The 21,004-nt window shown below is 36.0% G+C and overlaps 2 protein-coding genes across 2 annotated transcripts; both read right to left on the bottom strand.

The window, feature by feature from the left end:
- Positions 1-2,766: 2,766 nt before the first annotated feature.
- On the bottom strand, positions 2,767-7,957 carry LOC136841183 (uro-adherence factor A-like). The gene is made up of 4 exons (XM_067108222.1): positions 7,849-7,957; positions 7,059-7,378; positions 4,365-5,196; positions 2,767-4,212 (listed from the first exon to the last, which is right to left on the bottom strand). The coding sequence occupies exons 1-4, from the start codon at positions 7,894-7,896 to the stop codon at positions 2,767-2,769; spliced, it is 2,646 nt and encodes an 881-aa protein (XP_066964323.1). The 5' UTR covers positions 7,897-7,957.
- Positions 7,958-15,317: 7,360 nt separating this feature from the next.
- LOC136840964 (uncharacterized) lies at positions 15,318-18,794 on the bottom strand. The gene is made up of 2 exons (XM_067107952.1): positions 18,474-18,794; positions 15,318-15,698 (listed from the first exon to the last, which is right to left on the bottom strand). The coding sequence occupies exons 1-2, from the start codon at positions 18,770-18,772 to the stop codon at positions 15,458-15,460; spliced, it is 540 nt and encodes a 179-aa protein (XP_066964053.1). The 5' UTR covers positions 18,773-18,794; the 3' UTR covers positions 15,318-15,457.
- Positions 18,795-21,004: the final 2,210 nt, after the last annotated feature.

The raw sequence follows: 21,004 nt of genomic DNA, 5'->3' as shown, positions 1-21,004 counted from the left end.
TTCCCTCTTTGCAGTTCATGTTGCCAGCCTATAATACGCCATTAATACCCCTTATCAGGCTTAATAAAGAAGCATATGATGCACACTGACAATGACTGCTGTCACCACTTAGATTGTATACGGCAACATCCGAGCTGTTGTTTAAAGCGGCGTACGAAAAGTACAGCAACCATTGCTTTGAACCTTCTTATTTGTACCGAAATCCTTGCAGAGGGTGGTAAAAAAAATTCTTTATTCTGCAAAGTCCTATACTTCATTTTCTCATTGACTACAAATAAAACCATACCTCGAATACCAGTTTCCTTTCCCATTTTTGTTAACTAATGGTCAAAATACGCTCTCTCAGAATGTTCATAGGAAGATACGTCCCAAATATAGTGTATGTGTACATGGTAAACTTCGGGAATCAAAATTTCAACAAAAGTTTCTTTCAGTGTGCACGGGACAACTGACATCGCTAAGATTTGACTTCTATGTTTACCAACAAGCATTGCCATCCCTCTTGCTGACTTAGGCTATGAAATTATCAACCGGACTGTTACTAAATTACTTGTTTCATATATTATGTTATGACCAAAGGCTCTCCAGGGTATATTACAGAAGAGTCTCAGGTTCCGGTGATTGAGAGTCACCCTCAAAAGAAGACACAGTAGACAATCTACTATAAATGTTTATTTTTTTCATTTTACCACTCTAAATTTCTCTTCGTTTTCCTTCTTCCAGAATGGTTGCGCATTAAATACGCCACTGGGACAATGTTAACAATGACGCTCCAACATATATACATAATATACTGCATGAAACAGGATTACGAAAATACATTACTAAGTGGAAAATATACAAAACCTTACACAACTTAGTCCTAAATGCGTTCTTGAGTAAACATTGGCCATGTGGTTTTCAAGCCCCATAGCATCAGCACAATAAGTGAAAGGAGGTAGGGCGAAATAAATAAATGATACTCTTACCAACTAGAGTTCCAAAGGAAGTAACGAAGCACTTGATCCAACAAACCCGAAGGAGTCTGAACGGAAAGCTTTAAATGATCAGCCACCCGCTACCTTTGTTCATACTCCTTGGAGCTTACTCAACTTTTCAGATTTCGCAATTTACAATGCCCAAATAAATTCATTGTAAAATGACCTCCGAGATTACATTTCTTAACCGTACAGTATACTTCATAAAAAAATACACAAAAGGGAAACATACAACAAATTAAACAAGTTTATAATGTATGCAGGATCGACTATCACATCAATCAATCAATCAGTCAATCAACACATACACACACACACACACACACACACACACACACACACACATATATATATATATATATATATATATATATATATATATATATATATATATATATATAAAAATTTAAATAGCTTGACATTTTATATTTACCCATAGGTGTTTGCAAGGGTTAATGATTTCAGCTCGAAGCTCCAGCTCCTAGTGTGAAATTTCCCATTGGAATTGATGGATATTACTCAATTTGTGCTCCTAATCTCGGCATTAGCATCGTTCTTATTGCTGTTCTAAACATATATTTTATTTTTAAGGCTTGAAGTATAAAATGCTTCTTTCAAGGCGAGAAACGTCAAGAAAATGTTCAGAGAGAAGGAACGGGGAAAACCATTGAGAGAACCTTCTCTGACCAACATTGACACAATCCTAAATTTCTCTCCACGCCTCCTCTCACTCCTTTAAAGAATTCTGCACCTGCTTTACGAAACACTGTATGTACGATATGCAGTACTGTATTTGTCTCAAGTACAGAGTAGGTTCATTTTTGTTCACCATTGGGTTGTATACGATAACTATATTGACAAATCTTTAGACCTTGGACAAAACCAGGTTCATACAGCAAAATGAGAGAAGACAAATCTTTTTTTATCTGGTAGTAATAAACAATAATTGTCGTTTGCATTAACTTAAGACATATTCTGCATTCTTTCGGTTAACAAAGTAAATCTTTACCAGAGGTTAAGAAATACTAGTAAACTTCATTATGACATCTCTTTGGTTTCTTTAATGGGTGTATTTATATATATATTTAATATATATATATATATATATATATATATATATATATATATATATGAGATTCATTGTTGGTATGAAAAACCCATATGAAAATTTCAAAGACTTCTGTGCAACCAATTACGTATTTCTTGCAGTCGTTAGCAAATATGCCGTCATTGCTCATGAATTATTTAATATATGAATGCTAACAGAGAAACGGACGTTTGTTTCTGGAATATACTTCTATAATTAGGAGAAAAATACTAATGATGTAACATTAAAATATTTTATTGTTACAAACATTATCATTCATCTTATAAACAACAACTATTTCACAAGAACAGGAACTTAGTATACGATACATTCATTGATCACGAATGGGACAGTCGCTAGTTATTGCTTGGTTGCTCTTTTGGAGATGTTATTCAGTTGTCCTCGAAGACAATCGGGCTTTACTGGGGGAGTATTCAGCTCTTGGTGATGCTCAAAATACGGAGATTCAATAAAAGATCAGTTAGCTTCAGGGTAATAATGAACCAACTGAAACGCTTGGAGAGGATTTTCCGCTTCCTTGTCGACTATTAATAGAACGCAGTTATAAGAATAAGAATCGCTGTCGAAGAATCATACGACAAACATCCTAAAACTGTTATGAAGACAATTCCTGGGATATCACTGTTGATGCTGATACTGCTAATTTTATTGGGTTAGATGGATCATCATTAACCTTTTCTGCTAAATCTGATGTACTGTAGATATTTTACTTGATGCCCCTGTGGCTTCTGTAGACAGCAAATGCTGAGGTTCTTCTGAATGTAATACAGACGATGACGTGTGCAAAATTACATTTTCTGTCAGTTGTGGCTTACCAGGCTGTGGTACTTCTGTTGACTCCAGCGCTGATGAATCGGAAGGTATTGGGTCAGATGAATCGAGTTGTGTTCGTTCTAGATCTTCTGATTCAGATGATTCCGCAGTTGTACCCTCTGGCTCAGTAGCTATTGACAGTGGGTGTTCAGATGAATCGTGATGAAGGGATTCTGCAGGTTCTTGTAGCGGAGACTCAGACTTTTTAATCTCAGGTTCACTAGCTGCTTGCAACGGGTGTTCAGATGAATTTGGATCTAATGATTCTGAAGATTGCAATGAAAGTGTTTCAGTAGTTGTACTCTCTGGTTCAGTAGCTACTTGCAACGGGCGTTCAAAAAACTCTGGACTTGGTGATTCAGTAGATTCTGATGCAGATGATCCAGGAGTTTTAATCTCTGGTTCAGCAACTATTAGCAACGGGTGTTCAAATGAATCATGATTTAGCGATACTATTGGTTCTAATAAAGGAGATTCAGATATTTTACTCTCTGTTTCTGAAGCTATAACCACAAGGTGCTCAGATGAATTTTGTTTTAGTGACTGTGCCGATTCTAACGCAGATGAAGATTCACTAACAATTTCGGTTGGTATCTTTGGTGGTGTTTCAAATGAATCTTGATCTAAGGATTCTTTAGATTCTGTAGATAACACCAACTGTTCCTCAAACGAACCTGGCCCTTGTGACTTCACGGATTCTAATTCAGAGGACTGAGCTGCCTCTTCTGCAGGCCTAAGGAATTCAGGCTCTAGTGGATCATGAATTAGTGATTCTGTATTTTCTAATGTAGATAAATCAGACGATTCCCTTATTACTTCTGCTGGTAAAAGGATTTCGGGAGCAAATGAAATCTGATCGGGCAGTTCTTTGAACTCTGATGTAGATGATTCAAAGGATTCGCTTTCTGGTACTACAGGTACAAATGATGGTTGCTCAGATAAATCCTGATTGAACAGTTCTGCAGAATGCAAAGTAGATGACTCAGCTGGTTCACTTTCTGGTCTTATGTTTGTGGGTAGTTTTGGCTCAGAAGTCTCAGACTGCAAAGCATCTGGAGATTCTGCAGTGGAGGATTCAGACGACTCACTCTCTGGATCTTCTGATGCTTGCAATGATTGCTTAGATGAATCAAGAGATAATGGTTCTTTGGATTCTGCTGTAAGTGGATTAGAAAATTCAGTATCTAGCCCGGTAGATACCGAGAGTTGGTCATCAAAAGAATCTTGTTTCAGTGATTCTATGGATTCTAATGTGGGTGATTCCAAGGACGGACTTTGTGTTACTGGAGATATCAACAATGGGAGAGATGATTCCTCATTAAACGATTCATTAAACTCAAATGAAGATTGAAGAGTCGCACTGGATGGTTTTGCAGTTTTTGACTCTCCAGAGTCTTGCTGTCGCAAATCTGGGAGATCACTGGATAATGAGTCTGCTGAGTCTAAGGCCAAGAAGATCAGAGTGCAAATGTTGCTGATTCTTCAAGCTCCTGATCATGTGAGAGAGTAGAGTCTCTTAATGCTGTCTCTGACGGCACCAGCTGAGACAATTTAGATGACTCAGTCAGTGCTGCATCTCTATGAATTAATTCTTCTGGTTGTCTGTTAATTACACTTGGTTCTAATATTTCTGTATTTTCTTCTCTCTCCCCATCAGTTGATTCACTAAGTTTATCTAATGGCGCCAGCGTTGCAGGAGCTTCATTACTTGTCTGTAATGACAGGGCATCATTAGAGTTTTGCTGTTCACCATTACCTTCATTGATTTCTAAAGTTTCATCTTCAGAGATATCGGATATAATGTGTTCATTGTCTTTCTCGCCTAACACTTCTTCATTCAAGTCACTTTGCTCTGGCTGTCCTTTTGGAATTTCCTCAAACTTATGGTTAGCGTCACTATCTTGGCTATTTGAAAGTTTGTCGTTTTCGCCTGATTTCAGTTTCTCCACCTGGATATCCTTGTCCGACAGGCTTTCTATGCCCTCTTCCAAAACCGAGATATCTTCTCCAGCTTGCTCGTTTGAAACTCCTTCATCTGATCTGCTTAGTATCGTAAACCTTATGGGATTATTGCAGCGGGGTGGATAAGGAGTACTAGAACCCACTGAGCAATAATAGGTAGTCACTGTCTGTGTTATCGATGTGTCTGTGATGGTGGAAGTGAGAAGTTTTGTAACAGTTGTGTCTGTCCACAACTTAATTTTTGGCTTTTCTATGATAGCTTCTAGGGATCCTGTTAGGCTCTTTTCCAGAGGCTCATCACCTTCTCTACCCAAGGGACTCGGGAACAATTCAGGCCTGTAAGAGAGAGATTAGTGAAGATCAGTGAAGGAGAATGTTTTCGAAATCTGAACGAAATAACGCTTGGATATAACTGAAACCTCGGAACCATCATTTCCGTGTAACTCAAATTTGATCAGTGATAACTAACAGAATAACAATAAAGTAAGATCATTCCAGTATTACATAATAATAAAACCGCTCTGCTAATTCATGAAACATTGGTTATTTCATATGTTATGGCATCACTTGGAAATATTCTCTTATGCTTATTTTGTGATCCTTGTTATGACTGAAACTACGGCAAGGAAAATACAGGGGTCGCTCCACAGAAAACTGACGTCTTCTACATACAGAATATTTATAAAGAATTTTACATGATAAGCAAAGTACAGATTATACAACAAAATGTAAAGGTTCATGTATGCTGCATTTTGTTTCATGTTACTAAATACGAATGCTATATCTTCTTTAAACGGTGTGTCTATATATCTAATACTGAAGAAAATATAGAGAACTGGTTGACAATGCTGTTTAAGAATGCTAATTGGCTAATAATGCAAGTAAGCAAAATGCAAACATCAGCTGTTTTATAGAATAAACTCCTGTCATACTCATTTATAGCAATAAGTACTTCAAATGTTCGTGCAGCATATGTGGTGTATGGAGAGCTGAAAGGTGAGAAGAGTGGAGATACACAGAAGAATGTGGAAAAGGGTTGATGTTAGGGAAAGGATGGATAAGTTTTTTTGAGATGGCTCGGTCATGTGGAAAGAATGGGCGATGATAGGACGGCGGAAAGAAGTAGATAATTCAGAAGTGTTGGGAAGAAGAAGAAGAAGAAGAAGAAGAAAGGGAAAGACAGAAGGTGTGAGAGAACTTTAGAAAGAAGAGGACTCAAGATCAGGAAGCGAGAGTGCGTGTAACTTGGAGGTGACTAACGCAGTGGGGTTCAGTGAACTGTAGGTGAGCCTCCTGTTGTAGGCGAGTTGAGAGGGTACCGTTGTTGTGTGGAAGTTTTCTGTGATTTTAGTGTGATTGTGTAGTGACCATTGTCTTTTCTCTACTCAGGAGCCAACCCTTTTTCAAGGAAACGATAGGAAAATCCAGAACTTATTTGAGGAATGATCGTGCGAGAGAGGGAATTTGTACAAAGAGTAGAAATGGAACTGTCCAACCAGTTTTTTCTGAGTGAGAGACCCTGACGATTGAGATAATTAGCCCCCGTGAGGTTGGTGGTACAGCCAAGTGTACGGAAAGTGTTGAGCGCCGTAAAGTGATGGGTAACAGCATCTGCGTACCATTCAGTGAGACTCTTGGAGCCAATGGATTAATATAAATGATAATTTTACATCAATCCGTGTACCACTATAAAAAATGAAGAATACTAATGATTGCTATTTACTGTACTAGTTATAATTATGAAAATGAATACGTAGTCCGTTGCCACGCACACATTCGATATATACATACACACACACACACACACACACACACACATATATATATAGTATATATATATATATATATATATATATATATATATATATATAGCTCATTAAAACTTGGAAAACTGAGTACAAAATAATGAAAATTGCTCATATAAATACAATAACTATATATATATATATATATATATATATATATATATATATATATATATATATATATATATATACAGTATATATATTAGGTATAAACGATTATATTAAAGGGTCCGTAAACGTTCAAGATTTTAGAAAAAGGCAGTCCTTCAAGGAAATAGAAGTAATTGGGAGACCCGTATTCATGAGAGAGAGAGAGAGAGAGAGAGAGAGAGAGAGAGAGAGAGAGAGAGAGAGCATATACAATATAGTTTGGAACCAAACACTTGTACTTACATCCTGGTGCCTTGTGCTTGTCTCAGTGACTCGTCTCCAACATGGATTCTTAACGCCCTTCTCCTCCTCTTGAAGGTCTGCGCCACCTGCGTTGGACACGTAGGCTCTGCGGCTCCGAGGTAACAAGACATGTAGGCCGTCTCTGTCGTGGTGTTATACACAGTTAAAGTATTCGTTATGAATGCAAAATCCAGCAGTTTTCGGGAGGAAGTTTCTGAATTTCTATGGAACCCAATGCTCCCGCCGATGCGCAGGGTTGGTGCAGCGGACGCGGTCATCAGCACAGCTGCCAACAATAGCAGCAGGTCTACCAGCTTCATCTGCAACGAAAAATGAAAAAGAAAGATTTTTCTAAATTTCTCCATAAGAAAGTCCTGTCACTGAAATCAGGTCCATTTACAGAAAGCGCGAGGAAAAGAAAGTGGGCAACCAATCATCTCTGTCAATACAAATACCTAGAGCACGCTCGCGATCTTCTTAAGAAAACGTTTTTCTGAGGGAAGGTTTTTCGACTTAACGTTATGAGAGAGGACTACGACTAAGCTCCATTTGTGTCATTTATATATGAGAGAAAGAGGACGAGATCTCTGCCATGGACTCCCTATGACTTAAGAAGAAAGAAAAAACGCCATTGGTGTCCTCAGAGAAAATAACTGAGATCGAGGTCTTCAGGTTAAAATCCTTTTCCTGCGAAGGAAGGCGTCCTTTATAGTCAAGGTCCTGTCGTCAAAATTCGGGAGGGGAAGATCTAGTCACGGGTTCACAGTCACACCTCCAAAGCTTTACATACCTTCTTTGGGTAACGATTGGCGACTGCTACGACGGACAAGAGCTCCATGCAGGCGCGTCCTCTCCCTCTGGCGCTTATATGGGGAGGGCGCGTGTTCCCCAGCCCCGCCCCAAACAAAGGACACCCTCCCAAGATGTCAAATCCGCAATTTACATTATATCGACAGTCATTTTTGTCCCGTTCTGAACTGATATTCTGAGAATGTGCTGTCAGATATATTTTCGGCAGTGCATTCGTATTGCAGATTAAATAAAAAAATGAAAGGATATATAGTTTTTTCCATTTTCGTCTTAGAAATTACAGGTTGGTCACTCTGGGTTTTGAGATAAGTTCCCCAAACCCACTTCTTTGCTCCTGACCAGACCTGCCCATCTTAGAAATGATAAGGATCTGGGACCATGTACAAGTAAGGAGAAAGCTTCAGATAGCCAGTGACTGGAAATAGTTAACCGTTTTCACTTTATTTCTGGGCTTTCTGTTTATAATTTTCACTGTTTTCATTGGCAGTTGTGACTAAATCTTTGAATATTTTATAGGGTTTTAAATGATACAGATAAGCGAACTATACGGAGCATTGTGACACAAAAACTAATTATTATTGAAAAAAATTTCGGCTGTGGGAATTAATGCTATGGAGCTATTCTGAAGAGTATTCTGGGTTCTTTTACAAAACCTTACCGAAGCAGAAAGTTGAACAAAGCTGTTTGTTTTCAGGCCTATTATTATTATTATTATTATTATTATTATTATTATTATTATTATTATTAAAACTTAGGACTGTATCAGGAGAGTTTGATGTATGATAAAGTTTCTCTATTTTTCCATAATTCCTCAACTTGTTGGGGAGAGGTAATACAAACAGTTGCCTTATATTCATTTCATTTTACTGATATATATATATATATATATATATATATATATATATATATATATATATATATATATATATATATATATATATATGTATATATATATATATATATATATATATATATATATATATATATATATATATATATATATATATATATGTGTGTGTGTGTGTGTGTGTGTGTACTGTATTACATTACAATGCCTCTTAACTTCTCGAATCTTCGTGTTTTCTTTGATACGCTTGTCGCTATTAAAGCTTAAGATTCATAAAATTGGAAGTGGCTGTGATGTCCAGTGCGGAAACGAACCCATGTCACCATAATAACAAGGAGGTCACGTTGCCGACCAGACCACCCGCTACCGGACATCACAATCACTTCAATTTCTTGCACTTGGATCTTGAGGCATTGTGGTGAGTTGTCGGCAACGTGACCTCCTTGTTATTATGGTGACACGGGTCTGTTTCCCGCTACTGACATCACAACTAATTTCCAATTTTTTGCACTTGGATCTTAAGGCTTTGTAGAAAGGACAGGTATCCAAAAGCACCTAAGAATTCGAGAGTTAAGAAGGCATTGTGGCACTACAATTACACACACACACACACATATATATATATACATATATATATATATATATATATATATATATATATATATATATATATATATATATATATATATCCAAAAAAAGTATGAAGAATTTAGAAGTTAAGAGGGCATTGTGGCTATTACAATTACGTATGCATTAGCAAAAGTGTTCAGTAGATTCTATATATATATATATATATATATATATATATATATATATATATATATATATATATATATATATATATATATATATACTGTATATATATATATATATATATATATATATATATATATATATATATATATATATATATATTTATAGAGAGAGAGAGAGAGAGAGACAGAGAGAGAGAGAAACTTTATCGTACATCAAACTCTCCTGATACAGTACTAAGTTTTAATAATAATATTAATATTATTAATAGCTAATAATACACAATATTATATTATTATTATTATTATTATTATTATTATGAGAGTCCTGAAACAGCTTTGTTTAACTATCTAATTCGGATAAGGTTTGTCTAAAAGAGCTCGGAATATATATTCAGAAAATGTTTGTAATTTATATATATATATATATATATATATATATATATATATATATATATATATATATATATATATATATATATATATATATACAATTGAAATGATGCAAGACCAGGTAATCTAAAATGTGGTCATTACATTTTAGGCAGTTCAACACAGCATTATCACGACGGCAGTAGGAGAAGCACTGAATTACGAAGCTGTTGTGTTGTTGTTCATGATTAAGCTGGCGTTATGCCAGCACGGGCTCTTGCTCATAGAGCAGCCCGTAAAATTACAAAGCAGTTTCTGGTCGTATTTACACGAATGTGGCGAGCGTGAGAGTGGTTGGGACGCGTGTGGATAATGTTTCACTGCATTACGCACATTTAGTTTCATGATGGTGCAGGGTTTCAATGTAATTACTGAATAATTTTAGACTCTTTTAGTATACTTTAACAGTGGAAGACAGAACAATATTAACTAAATTTACACAGTAGAATCAAACATGCTACATAGCAACAGAGCAGTTACTTTTCTGGTAGAGATTTCTAAAACAGTAGTTAAAAAACACCATTTATTATTGTCTTAGACCTTGAAACAGGCAACTCATAGTGTCTATAAATATCTTATGTACATACATACATACATACATACATACATACATACATACATACATACATACATACATGCGAACACGTTTCGTATTAAATATGACATGCAATATCATTTCAGTATTAATTGTTAATTTTTTCTGATAAGGGGAGCTGAAAAGAGTTTGCGAGATTTGAAATGTGTGAGTGTAAAAACCTGTGATTTTTCTTCTAGATTTTAATGGTCGTCAAGTTGAAGAAACTCACCCCAAATGAAGTCAGAGAGAAGTAATACAGTAGTAGTACTACTGCTGCTAAGGCTCAGTAGACCTTTTCTGATCTCTTCACCAACACCGTAATTTTCCCTGACTTGTTTCCAGAAACTTCGATCTGGCCACTTTCTCCCTGGTTATTTGTTTAGCGTTGATGATGAAAAGAAATGAAATATGTACGAGGAGCGGAGTGTTGTTAGTTAGTTATAAATGATTTGTTTAACCAGACCTCTGAACTCCTTTTAGGTTCTCTTCCGGGCTGGGAAAAGAATGGGAAAGAGTATATAAAAATTAAGTAGTTAACTAAATAAATAAATAATAAAAAAGGGGGAATTAGAAAAAAAGGGGGGGAAGATTATATTTTACTTATCAATTTAATTTTGTTTAAGAAGAGAATGATATTATTAATTGAAAACTTATTACCTTCTGCTAGAATATCCTTTATTGATTTATTTTGTAAATAAGTATTTCTTTCATGATGCCATCTGGGACAGTCAATCAAGATGTGTTTGATTGTTATTGGATGTTACATCTTCACAAGTTATTGGGTTTGTGTGCGGAGTTGACATCAGATGACCATGTGTGAGTCTGGAGTGTCCTATTCTGAGTCTTGTTAAAATAACCTCATTGATTCTTTGCTTTTGGATAGAAGAATGCCACTTTTTAACTTCGTTTCTTAATTTGTTTAGTTTGTTTTGTGGGGGTATATTTGTCCAATCATTTTGCCAATCCCTATAAATTAAGGGTTTAACTGATGCTAGCCAGTCTGATAAGGGGCTTTCATAGTAGTTGGGGATTGTACAAGCCACTTTGCAGCTTTATCTGCTTTCTCATTACCCTCAATGCCTACATGGGCTGGGATCCAACAAATTTGAATTTGACTGCCGTTTGTAATTAACTGATGTATTTCCTGTTGTATATTTTGGACAAGGTGATTATTTGATTTAAATGATCCTATTGTTTCAATTGCACTTCTTGAGTCGCTCAATATGAGTGCTGAAGGAATTCTTTTTGTTATAATCTTGAGAGCCAATTGTATGGCTGTTAATTCTGCTGTAAATACTGATGATATTAGAGGAAGGCCCATTTGGATAGTTTTATCACTTGAATAGGCTGATGAGCCCACTCCAGCTTCATTTTTGGATCCATCTGTGTAGATTATGAAGGGATTACCCTTCCGTCTTATGTGTTCCATGGCATGTTGATGGTACATTTCTGTGTTGGACATATATTTCTTTGAAAGATATGATAAATATGTGCATAGTTTTCAAGTTTTTAGTGTCCATGGTGTGTCAGATTTATTTTCTTGCAAATTTGGGTTCATGTTATGTAACAGTCAATATATGATTAGTTTTTTAGTAAATGAGTTTTGATTTGGGTTATTATTTGTATTTTGATTGAGCAAATTTATTTGATGCAGGAGATGTGCCTGCTTGAAGGGATGTTCTTCTTAAAGTAATTAGATCTCTGTAGTATTTTAGAGGCAGCTGGCCTGCCTCTGCTAGGATAGAGACAGTTGGAGATGAGCGGAAGGCTCCTGTACATATACGTACTCCTCGTGATGTAAAGCATCTAGAGATTTTAAAGTTGTTTCTGAGGCAGTTGAATAAATTGACAGCTATAATTTATAATTGATAGTACTGTTGCATTGTATAACATTAACATTGTGTCTCTCCTGCACCCCATTTGGTGTGTGAGATTTTCTTTAAAAAGTAAGGGCTTTTAGATCCTTTGGCTTTGATATATTTGACATGATCTTTCCAGTTTAAATGTTGGTCAAAAATTATACCTAAATATTTAACATTATTGCACATGTTTATCTCTTCATTATAAAGATATAACTTAATGGTTTGTTGTTTCAACCATCTTTTGTCTTGTAGAAGACAATGCCATTTGTTTTATTTACCGACAACTTGAAGCCTACGGAATTGGTCCATGGTTATATTTTTTGTTGTTATATTAAGTATTCTTTGAGCATGTCTCAAAGAATAACTTGAATAATAAATTACAAAAATCATTCACATACAAACTATTTTGTACACCCTCAGGCAGTGTCATAGTAATGTCATCTATTGCCAGGGCAATTAAGATGCAGCTCAAAACACTGCCTTGGGGGGATACATTCTTTTGTACGTAGCATTTTGAATATGTATTTTCTATTTTGTACTTGAAATGTACGATTTGTTAGAAAATTATTGATAAATATTGAAGGTGACCTCGAATATTGACCTGTGGAGTTTCTGCATAATATTGTATCTCCATGTGGTATCATATGCTTTTTCTATATCAAAGAAAATAGCCACTGTCAGCTTTTTTATTTTCAAATCATTTTAATATGATCTTCTATTTGAGTTAACTGGGTCTAGTGTAGATCTACCAGCTTATTGATCCCGATTGGGTAGGTGATAAGATTGAGTGTTTTGTTATGACACTTGTTAATCTCAAAACTAACCATTTTCTCCAACAGTTTGCACAAGCAACTTGTTAGAGATATTAATATAATTAGTGGGGTTGCTAGGGTCTTTTCCTGGTTTACATGATGGGTATGATTATTGCATGTCTCCATTTAGTTGGGAAGACATGCGTTAGCCATATGCTATTATATAATTTTAATAAGAATTCTTTAGCTAGTGTGGCTAAATTCTGGATCATTTCAAAAGAAATCATATTTGGACGCCATAACTTGCACGATACCCACAATCAATAATACTTGATGGAGCATACATAGTACCTCTGTTACTGAATTTAGCATTTTAGTAGTCTCTCTTCTTCTTCTTCCATTCCTTCGTAAACATTCTCCCCCAAAAGTAACGGCAGATTTTATCTGTTCTTCAGTCACCAGCGGATAGGCTTCCACTCCTCAAGGTTATGAATTGTCCCTCTCTCCTCAAATGGTCAGATTTCTATTTCCAAGGCCATAACAACGGGATGATAATAATGTCTCCTCAGCCGCTATGCTTGAAAGATAAGCGCAATCGCCTTACCTCTCGGCGCCCCAGAGAGAAAAGGCACCAGCCAAATGGTTTAACTGGAGTTTCCAGACCATTTGGAAGTAAAAGTATTCGTTTTGGGGATTTATTAGTTGAGTTAAGCTGCCCTTCGTTTGGAGCATCGTTTAATATAGTGGGATATCAACAGCGCAATTAGCATTAGTAATGGTTCGATGAATATTTCGAACAATGGTGAACATATACTGTAGATATTTTGTAATCGTTAGTGTAAAAACGAATGTCTGCCCATAACTGTGTTACCTCAGCCCCCTACCCTCCGTAAATATACACTTTTATATTGCATTTATCGTAAAAGAAACAAATAACCTTCATTTCATCACAAAATGTTCAGATTTTATAACTTTGTAGGCTACTTTTTTTATGTAGATAAGAATTTTATTTGTCACTAAAACTGAATGAAAGAAAGCAGTGAAAATTGCGAGATTTATTGTTTGCGTAACAGACATAGCGCAGATAGGGTTGAGATTAAGAAAAATGTAGATTTTCATCGGTAGAAAGATAACCAGACTAGAGGGTGGGTTCCGACCTTTCAGATCTATCGTACAGACAGCAGTTAATTTCAGGATTTTCCTATATTTTTGTTGAGGAAATTTTTTTTACCAAAGCAAAATAGATAATACTACTGTTATGGCTCTGGTGGATAGTACCGCTCGTGGTGCGTCCATGGCATATACCTTCCATGACGCCTTTCCCTCTTGCGATCCTCCACCTGCACCCAGAAGCTTTGGCCTTGGGCGCTTTCATCCCAGTCGTTCATTTCAACTTCTCTTCGCAGTGTGAGCAGCGCAAAGGGGGTTTTTGGGGAGATGCTCTTCCTATTTCTCTGGACGAAATTTTCTTTGGGATTCGACATTCATCTGCTCTTATAAAAATGTCTGTTAATACTGACCTATATTCTTATTGTGAGAACTGTGCTGAATCAATCATTCTTGAAGCCAAACACTGTTGCTGCCTTATCAGCTGGGTGAAAATTTCTTCACCCAAACTAAGGTTTGAGGAGGGAGCACTACCAGGAATGCCAAAAACATACAGTTGAATTTCCCTTCTTTGAACTACTCCCTGTAGCATAACAACATAATTATGTCCCCGTGAGCAACAAATGGAATCTGGGAGAGGGCATAGGTCTATCTGGTAAGCCATCAGCAATCAAAGCCTGGTTCTCCCTGGTAAGAGCTTGGGTGGCGAGGGAACTTGGGCGTTGATCATGAGTGTATGTTCTGTTTCTAGTGCATTGCCTTTTTCGTTCGTGAGTGAACTTCAAATCTTCAAACAATATGGGGCCCTTTCATGCCACTGGTGATCATGGCCACTAGGAAAGTGGTTCCATAAAAAAAAGCCCCTTATACCCAGAGGGTTTAGATAAAGATAAGTTTGAAAGAGATTATTTACATTTATGTGCTTAAAAAACGTCGCTCAGAGTCTTAACAATATAAATACATAAATACAAATAGAAATACTGTATTAGAATGGTTGTGGTCGATTAAGTGTAATCGAAATCCCGAGTATCATGGGCGGAGGAAAAGAGGAGAAGGAACTCTTAGACTTTCTCCTTCAAACTCATCCTTTCTATAACTTCGCGATTGTACTCATTATGTCACAACGATGAGTATCCGATAGGTTTTACTTGCTCTGATTTTAATGCTCTCCTTATGCAGTGTAAATAAGTGAGAAATGGCCATAGTCTCTTCTTCTTGTTGCTCCTCCCTTGAAACTCACAAGCAGCCTGAATCTTGTTCTTAGCCGCACCTGTTAATTGGGAACTGTATGCCACCTGCAACACAGTAGTACGAGAGTCGGATGGTCGTCGACGTGTTCGTGTAGAAGACGGTGACGGAGGTGGTGGTGCGGGCTGTGGTCCAGACAGTGAAGCCAAACTTCTGATTATTGTCTTGGGATTCCCCGGTGGCACTTCTGTCTTCAGTGAGTGGCTCCTCGAGGTCACTCGATTCAAGCGCGGGCAGAGTGGGGTCATCGTGGCTGTTGGAAGGGAAGGATGTTTGGGTCAGTTACCATTAATTAAAGGTCATGATATTCGTATCCATTAACTTACAGAAAAAGTGAATATTTATTCCCTTGCAGTCTTGAAACAATATTATTTATCGATATTTATGAACGCACATAATTAGGCAAATATATAGGACCTCGCCGTGATTATGGTGACTCGGGTTCGTTTCCCGCTGCCGGACATCATAACCCCTTCTAATTTCTTGCACTTGGATCTTAAGGCTTTGTAGTGACAAGCGTATTCAAAAAAGCGCGAAGAATTCGAGAAGTTAAGAGGGCATTGTGGCTATTAAAATTACATATGTATCTGGCGAAAGATGACCAGTAGATTCTACACACAGGTACACACCTATATATATACTGTACACACACATACACAATAATATATCACCATATATATATATATATATATATATATATATATATATATATATATATATATATATATATATATACCTAAAACATCAGCTATATACCTTCAATACTTTGATGAAGTGGTAGAAAGGTTAAACGTTCATTTCTCAGGATTCCTTCAGGACGAAGTTGCTAACTTACGTACGGTATGCACTTCACGGTGACTGTGATCTACCACCACTGACTAATTTTCAGGTACCTGGAACTCTAGCCTTCAATCTCATCCTGGAGGTATGGCATTCAGTCACTGGAGATGTATCCTTCATTCTGAACTTGAAGTCGTGGCCTTTAAAATATCCATGAATATTTCTTCAAATTTGTCTATTTGGCGAGATCGTTTCCGTTTTTGAATTTTAACTGGTAGTCTTTTCTTTTACTTTTGGAAAAATTATTTAGTTGGTTTTTTCATGCTTCTTGTTCACCACGCAATCATTTCATGTGTTTTTTGAGCCTTTGAACACTTCAAAGTCCTCCAGACTTGAATAGAGGACATCTTGATGTGTCCATGCGGCTAAACTTATTGTTCCAAGTAAATTTCGGATTGTTAAGATCATACTTTTTCCTCTGTGACAAAACTGATCACAAATTTTGAATATTCGTTTTGCTTAGAGGTTTCATGAATAACGAAATCAAATAAATGAGGCAACCAGTACGTCCATATGTAAAAGCTACATCAAAGCACTCCTGCTTTACATAGTTTTAAAGATATATCCATAAGTGCTCTGTACGTTAAAGATCATCTTCTTAGTCTTACATTGACCTTCGGTGTGGGATCATTTCAACTTTTTTTCAGAGATCTCTGGAACTGGATTGGCTTTGCCAAGCATCGCAAAATCTGGCCATTCTGCTGTATATTTCATAATGATCTAATTGCTAATGTAGCTTACTCCCTCCTTGGAGAGTCAGCTATTATACCAGAAAGGATTATGGGGATGAAGGTATAAATTCTCATGAAATTATCTTTACATCTTTATGATTGCATATGTTGGGACCAACGAAAATTTAGAGAAAGTTTCTGATTTGTTTTGTAGCAGGTCTAAAGCTCCACTCGCAAAAACATGCCAGAAGGACTTCTGGTTATTGATAAAGATGTATGTGTTTAACCTTATAATCTATGAGCCTACCAAACGTTGTCTGTCTGAACATTTTTAAAGTGCCAACCTTCTTTTGTCCGACTCATTCAATGACTGATGCTTTTCCTCTCTATGGCGCCATGTAATAATCCTACTTGTTCTTCTTCTCTAAAGCTTCATTGACATCTATTCAGCAATGTTGTCAAAACCAGACGAAGTCTTGTGTAATCTATTGTTACTGGCACATGAACTTTTGACAAGTTATTTTTCTGAACACTTAAACCTTCCATTTTTTTCTGTGAACATAGAAATTTTTTCTTTTACATCTAACAAAACTTTGGACGAAAAAAAAGGCTTCAGCTTTTCTTTGAAACATCCCACTAGACGACGAGTAGGAACTTCTAACATTGTTGGCGCGGTTTTCAGTTGCAGCAGATGTTTATATTCAGACGAAATGCCCCTTCATCGTTGCTCAACATACAGTTTCATCCGTCATCCTTAATAGGAAGCTTTATATGAAATCATAACTTTTGAAGCAAAAGTTCTCTGTCCACCGGTCAATCTTCGTTTACCAAATGCGATTGCTATTCTACTTGCTGTGTTGAAGGTCTTCTTGACTTTGCTTTTCCTTCCACTCAGATGGACTCTAAAAGCTAAAGAGTAAGCCAGCAAGACTTCTCTTTGAGTTCTTCCACTCTATCGTCATTTTGTTTGCAGAATTTGATATTATCTTCTCTATGAATAAGAGGCAGACTTGTTTTATATTCTTGAAAGTAGTTCAGCGTTCCACTGCAGTCACTAAGACAGTTCTAATACTTGAATAATATCCTCTTGTTTTTTATTGCATTGTTGTTTCTAAGTGTGTGCGTATGAACAAAATGTTATCTGAGAAATGCTCATCTATTTATTCACAATTAAGGGACACATAACAGTTCTGAAAGCAAATGCTTATATGATAGATTTTGAAACAGTCAAACCTACCTGGCTAGTAAAAGCAAGACAATAAAATGGTTAAACAAATCTTAAGCCTTATTAAGATCTATTAAAAGAAAGTTAATGTGGGTTATGTAACTTACGCAGTTTGTGTGGATGAAGCAAAAGATACTGGTAATTGAGTTACTGCAAAACTATCAATACAGGTCTTTAAATAAAGAACTGGCATAGTCAGTGACTTTTGCGAAGAAATTGATTACTCATTATTTAATAATTGTTTGAGTGTTGCGCGGCATCTCCTATAACTGGCGAAAAGAAAACTACTTACTCGACTAATTCAATGGCTTTTGTCCTGGAACCTCTTCGGAATCGCTTTGTATTCCGCCCTTTACAGACTGTGGAATCTGTTCCCGAGAGACAGGAGAAGAACACAGTGGAGGTGGTAGCCGAGACGACTGTGTAGGTCGTGGTGCTGAAGGAGCCAAAGAAGCGTTCCTTCTGGCTGGAATCCTTAGCATTCAAGGAATCCTTAGCTTCTAAGGAACTACTTTCTTCTTCATTTTTATTATCCCCGAGAGCCCCTTTTGCGAGAAAGAAGATCCCCAGCAGTAGATAAAGGACTTTCATCTGAGAATTGAAAGTGAGAATTAATTTTCTTTAGTTTATGTACATGTAGTAAAATAGTCTGGTTGCAAATTAACTTTAGAAATGTCCGTTACACACTTCCAGCTTATGCGTTAGTCTGATTTGTATAGTTACTTTAATCTTCATAAATAAAGAATGTCCGACATCTAGAGGTAAAAGCATTATTTCTTTTCGTTTAGAAGGTCTGTTTAAACAGAAGTCTGTGTCTGAGAAACTAATATCTCTTTGAACAAACTAAAAATTTAACTGAAAATTATATGAGTTTAATGGTATAAACATTACAGACTTTTTATACATATACATACACATACACACACACACACACACACACATATATATATATATATATATATATATATATATATATATATATATATATATATATATATATATATATATATATATATATATAACGTTTAATTAAACAGGTATAAAGAAAATCAATTTTCTAGAGCATTGATTATTACATAAAAAGGTTATTAAATGGTCAGAAAAAAAATCCTATTATATTTCTGTTCATATATTAATGCAATTTTTAAAAGAGAATGATACAACACGTGGGCAATATTCAGACAAATACGCTAAAACTATAATGCAGGCAGACCAGGTAGACATCCATATTAAAATAACAGAATTATTATTCTGGGAAGCTATCCACCACAGGAATACAATAACAAAACAATGCAGTCTTCTTATTTGAAGCAATAAACCACTCGAGAATGGATTAGTAGATACTAGTGTAGTGGTATGAACCAGAGACTGCTGGGTCTCTTACCAGATCAGTGACAGTAACCCTGATTTTTACGAAAATAAAATACCTCTAGGTATGTTACGTCTTGCCTATATCAAGGAAAGTTATAAGGTCGAAGGGGAACCAAAAGATGAGAGCACTGAACATGGCTACTGTAAAAACAGTGTGTGCATAAACCGAATATACAGTATAGCCAGGAAAAGGCACTAGTTACTCCTATTAGGAAATGGCAAAAGAAAACAAAGCACTCTAGGAAAGATTGCCATATACTCACTTGCCAACAAAGGCCTTTTTATTTTGTCATGAATATAAGAATATATATATATATATATATATATATATATATATATATATATATATATATATATATATATATATATATATATATATATATATATATATATATATAGAGAGAGAGAGAGAGAGAGAGAGAGAGAGAGAGAGAGAGAGAAAGTTCAGTGCTCTCACCATTTGGTTCCCCTTCGACCTTATATCTTTCCTGTATATAGGCAAGACGTAACATACCGAGAGGTATTTTATTTTCATAAAAAACAGGGTTATTGTTGCTGATCTGATAAAGACCAGGCAATCTCTTGTTCACATCACTGCACTAGTATCAACTAATCCTTTCCCGAGTGGTTTATGCTTCAAATAAGAAGACTGCATTGTTTTGTTATTGTACTCCTAGAATAACAATTCTGTGATTTCAATATGGATGTCTACCTGGTCTGCCTGCATTACAGTTTTCGCGTATTTGTCTGAGTATTGCATCAATCTCTTTTAAAAATTGCATTAGCATATGGACAGAAATATAATGGGATTTTTTCTGACGATCTAATAACCCTTTCATGGAATAATCAGTGCACTTGAATATTGATTTTCTTTATACCTGTTTGATTAAACGTTATGCAAATAACCTGTTTTTGATGCAGAACCACTCATGAAATATTTCCCAAACCTTTTCTTCATTTCATTCACCAGCTTATTGAAAGAGTGTAAAAAATAAAGATAATAAATAAATTTAATAGAAAATGAATGAATGAAGTGTAAAATATTTTTAATGATTGACTAAAAAACTGAAAAGGCTGGACATTTTTTCCTCTTTTTTTGAAGAAAAGCTGGATCTTTCCTAGATACTGACCCCCACGAGTTTTAACCCGGTAAGTATCCACCTTTGCGGCGTGATTAGTACAAATCCGTTGGGGATTACCGTAAAAACATAAACAGAAGGTTGTAAATATCATAAAGATAATGATCCCCAAGAAATATTAGTCCTGGATAACGAGCCCCGAAAACCCTTGGGGGTCACTATTTAGGAAAGATCGGAAAAGTTCAATGGCAGCGGTAGATGAAAGCATAGAGGTTTGAGGAATTCGTGGAGCCTTCCGTCTTCTATCTTCTTGAGTATGAATGGGTGGGAAAAGCAATTGTCCATAATCGGAATGTGATTAATGTAGTAAGGT

Source organism: Macrobrachium rosenbergii, chromosome 8 (assembly GCF_040412425.1).
Source record: "Macrobrachium rosenbergii isolate ZJJX-2024 chromosome 8, ASM4041242v1, whole genome shotgun sequence".
Taxonomy (NCBI): Eukaryota; Metazoa; Arthropoda; class Malacostraca; order Decapoda; family Palaemonidae; genus Macrobrachium; species Macrobrachium rosenbergii.
This window is presented reverse-complemented; position numbering and strand designations above follow the sequence as displayed.

Bases quoted from the DNA above. Each gene is read 5' to 3' on its own strand.
- LOC136841183 (XM_067108222.1), bottom strand. From the start codon at position 7,896: ATGGAGCTCTTGTCCGTCGTAGCAGTCGCCAATCGTTACCCAAAGAAG. The intron at 5,197-7,058 runs GTAAGTACAAGT...TCTCTCTTACAG, and splicing joins CAAGCACAAGGCACCAGGAT to GCCTGAATTGTTCCCGAGTC. The intron at 4,213-4,364 runs GCACTCTGATCT...TCGTTTAATGAG, and splicing joins TTGAAGAATCAGCAACATTT to GAATCATCTCTCCCATTGTT.
- LOC136840964 (XM_067107952.1), bottom strand. From the start codon at position 18,772: ATGAAAGTCCTTTATCTACTGCTGGGGATCTTCTTTCTCGCAAAAGGG. The intron at 15,699-18,473 runs GTAAGTAGTTTT...CCCTTCCAACAG, and splicing joins AAAGCCATTGAATTAGTCGA to CCACGATGACCCCACTCTGC.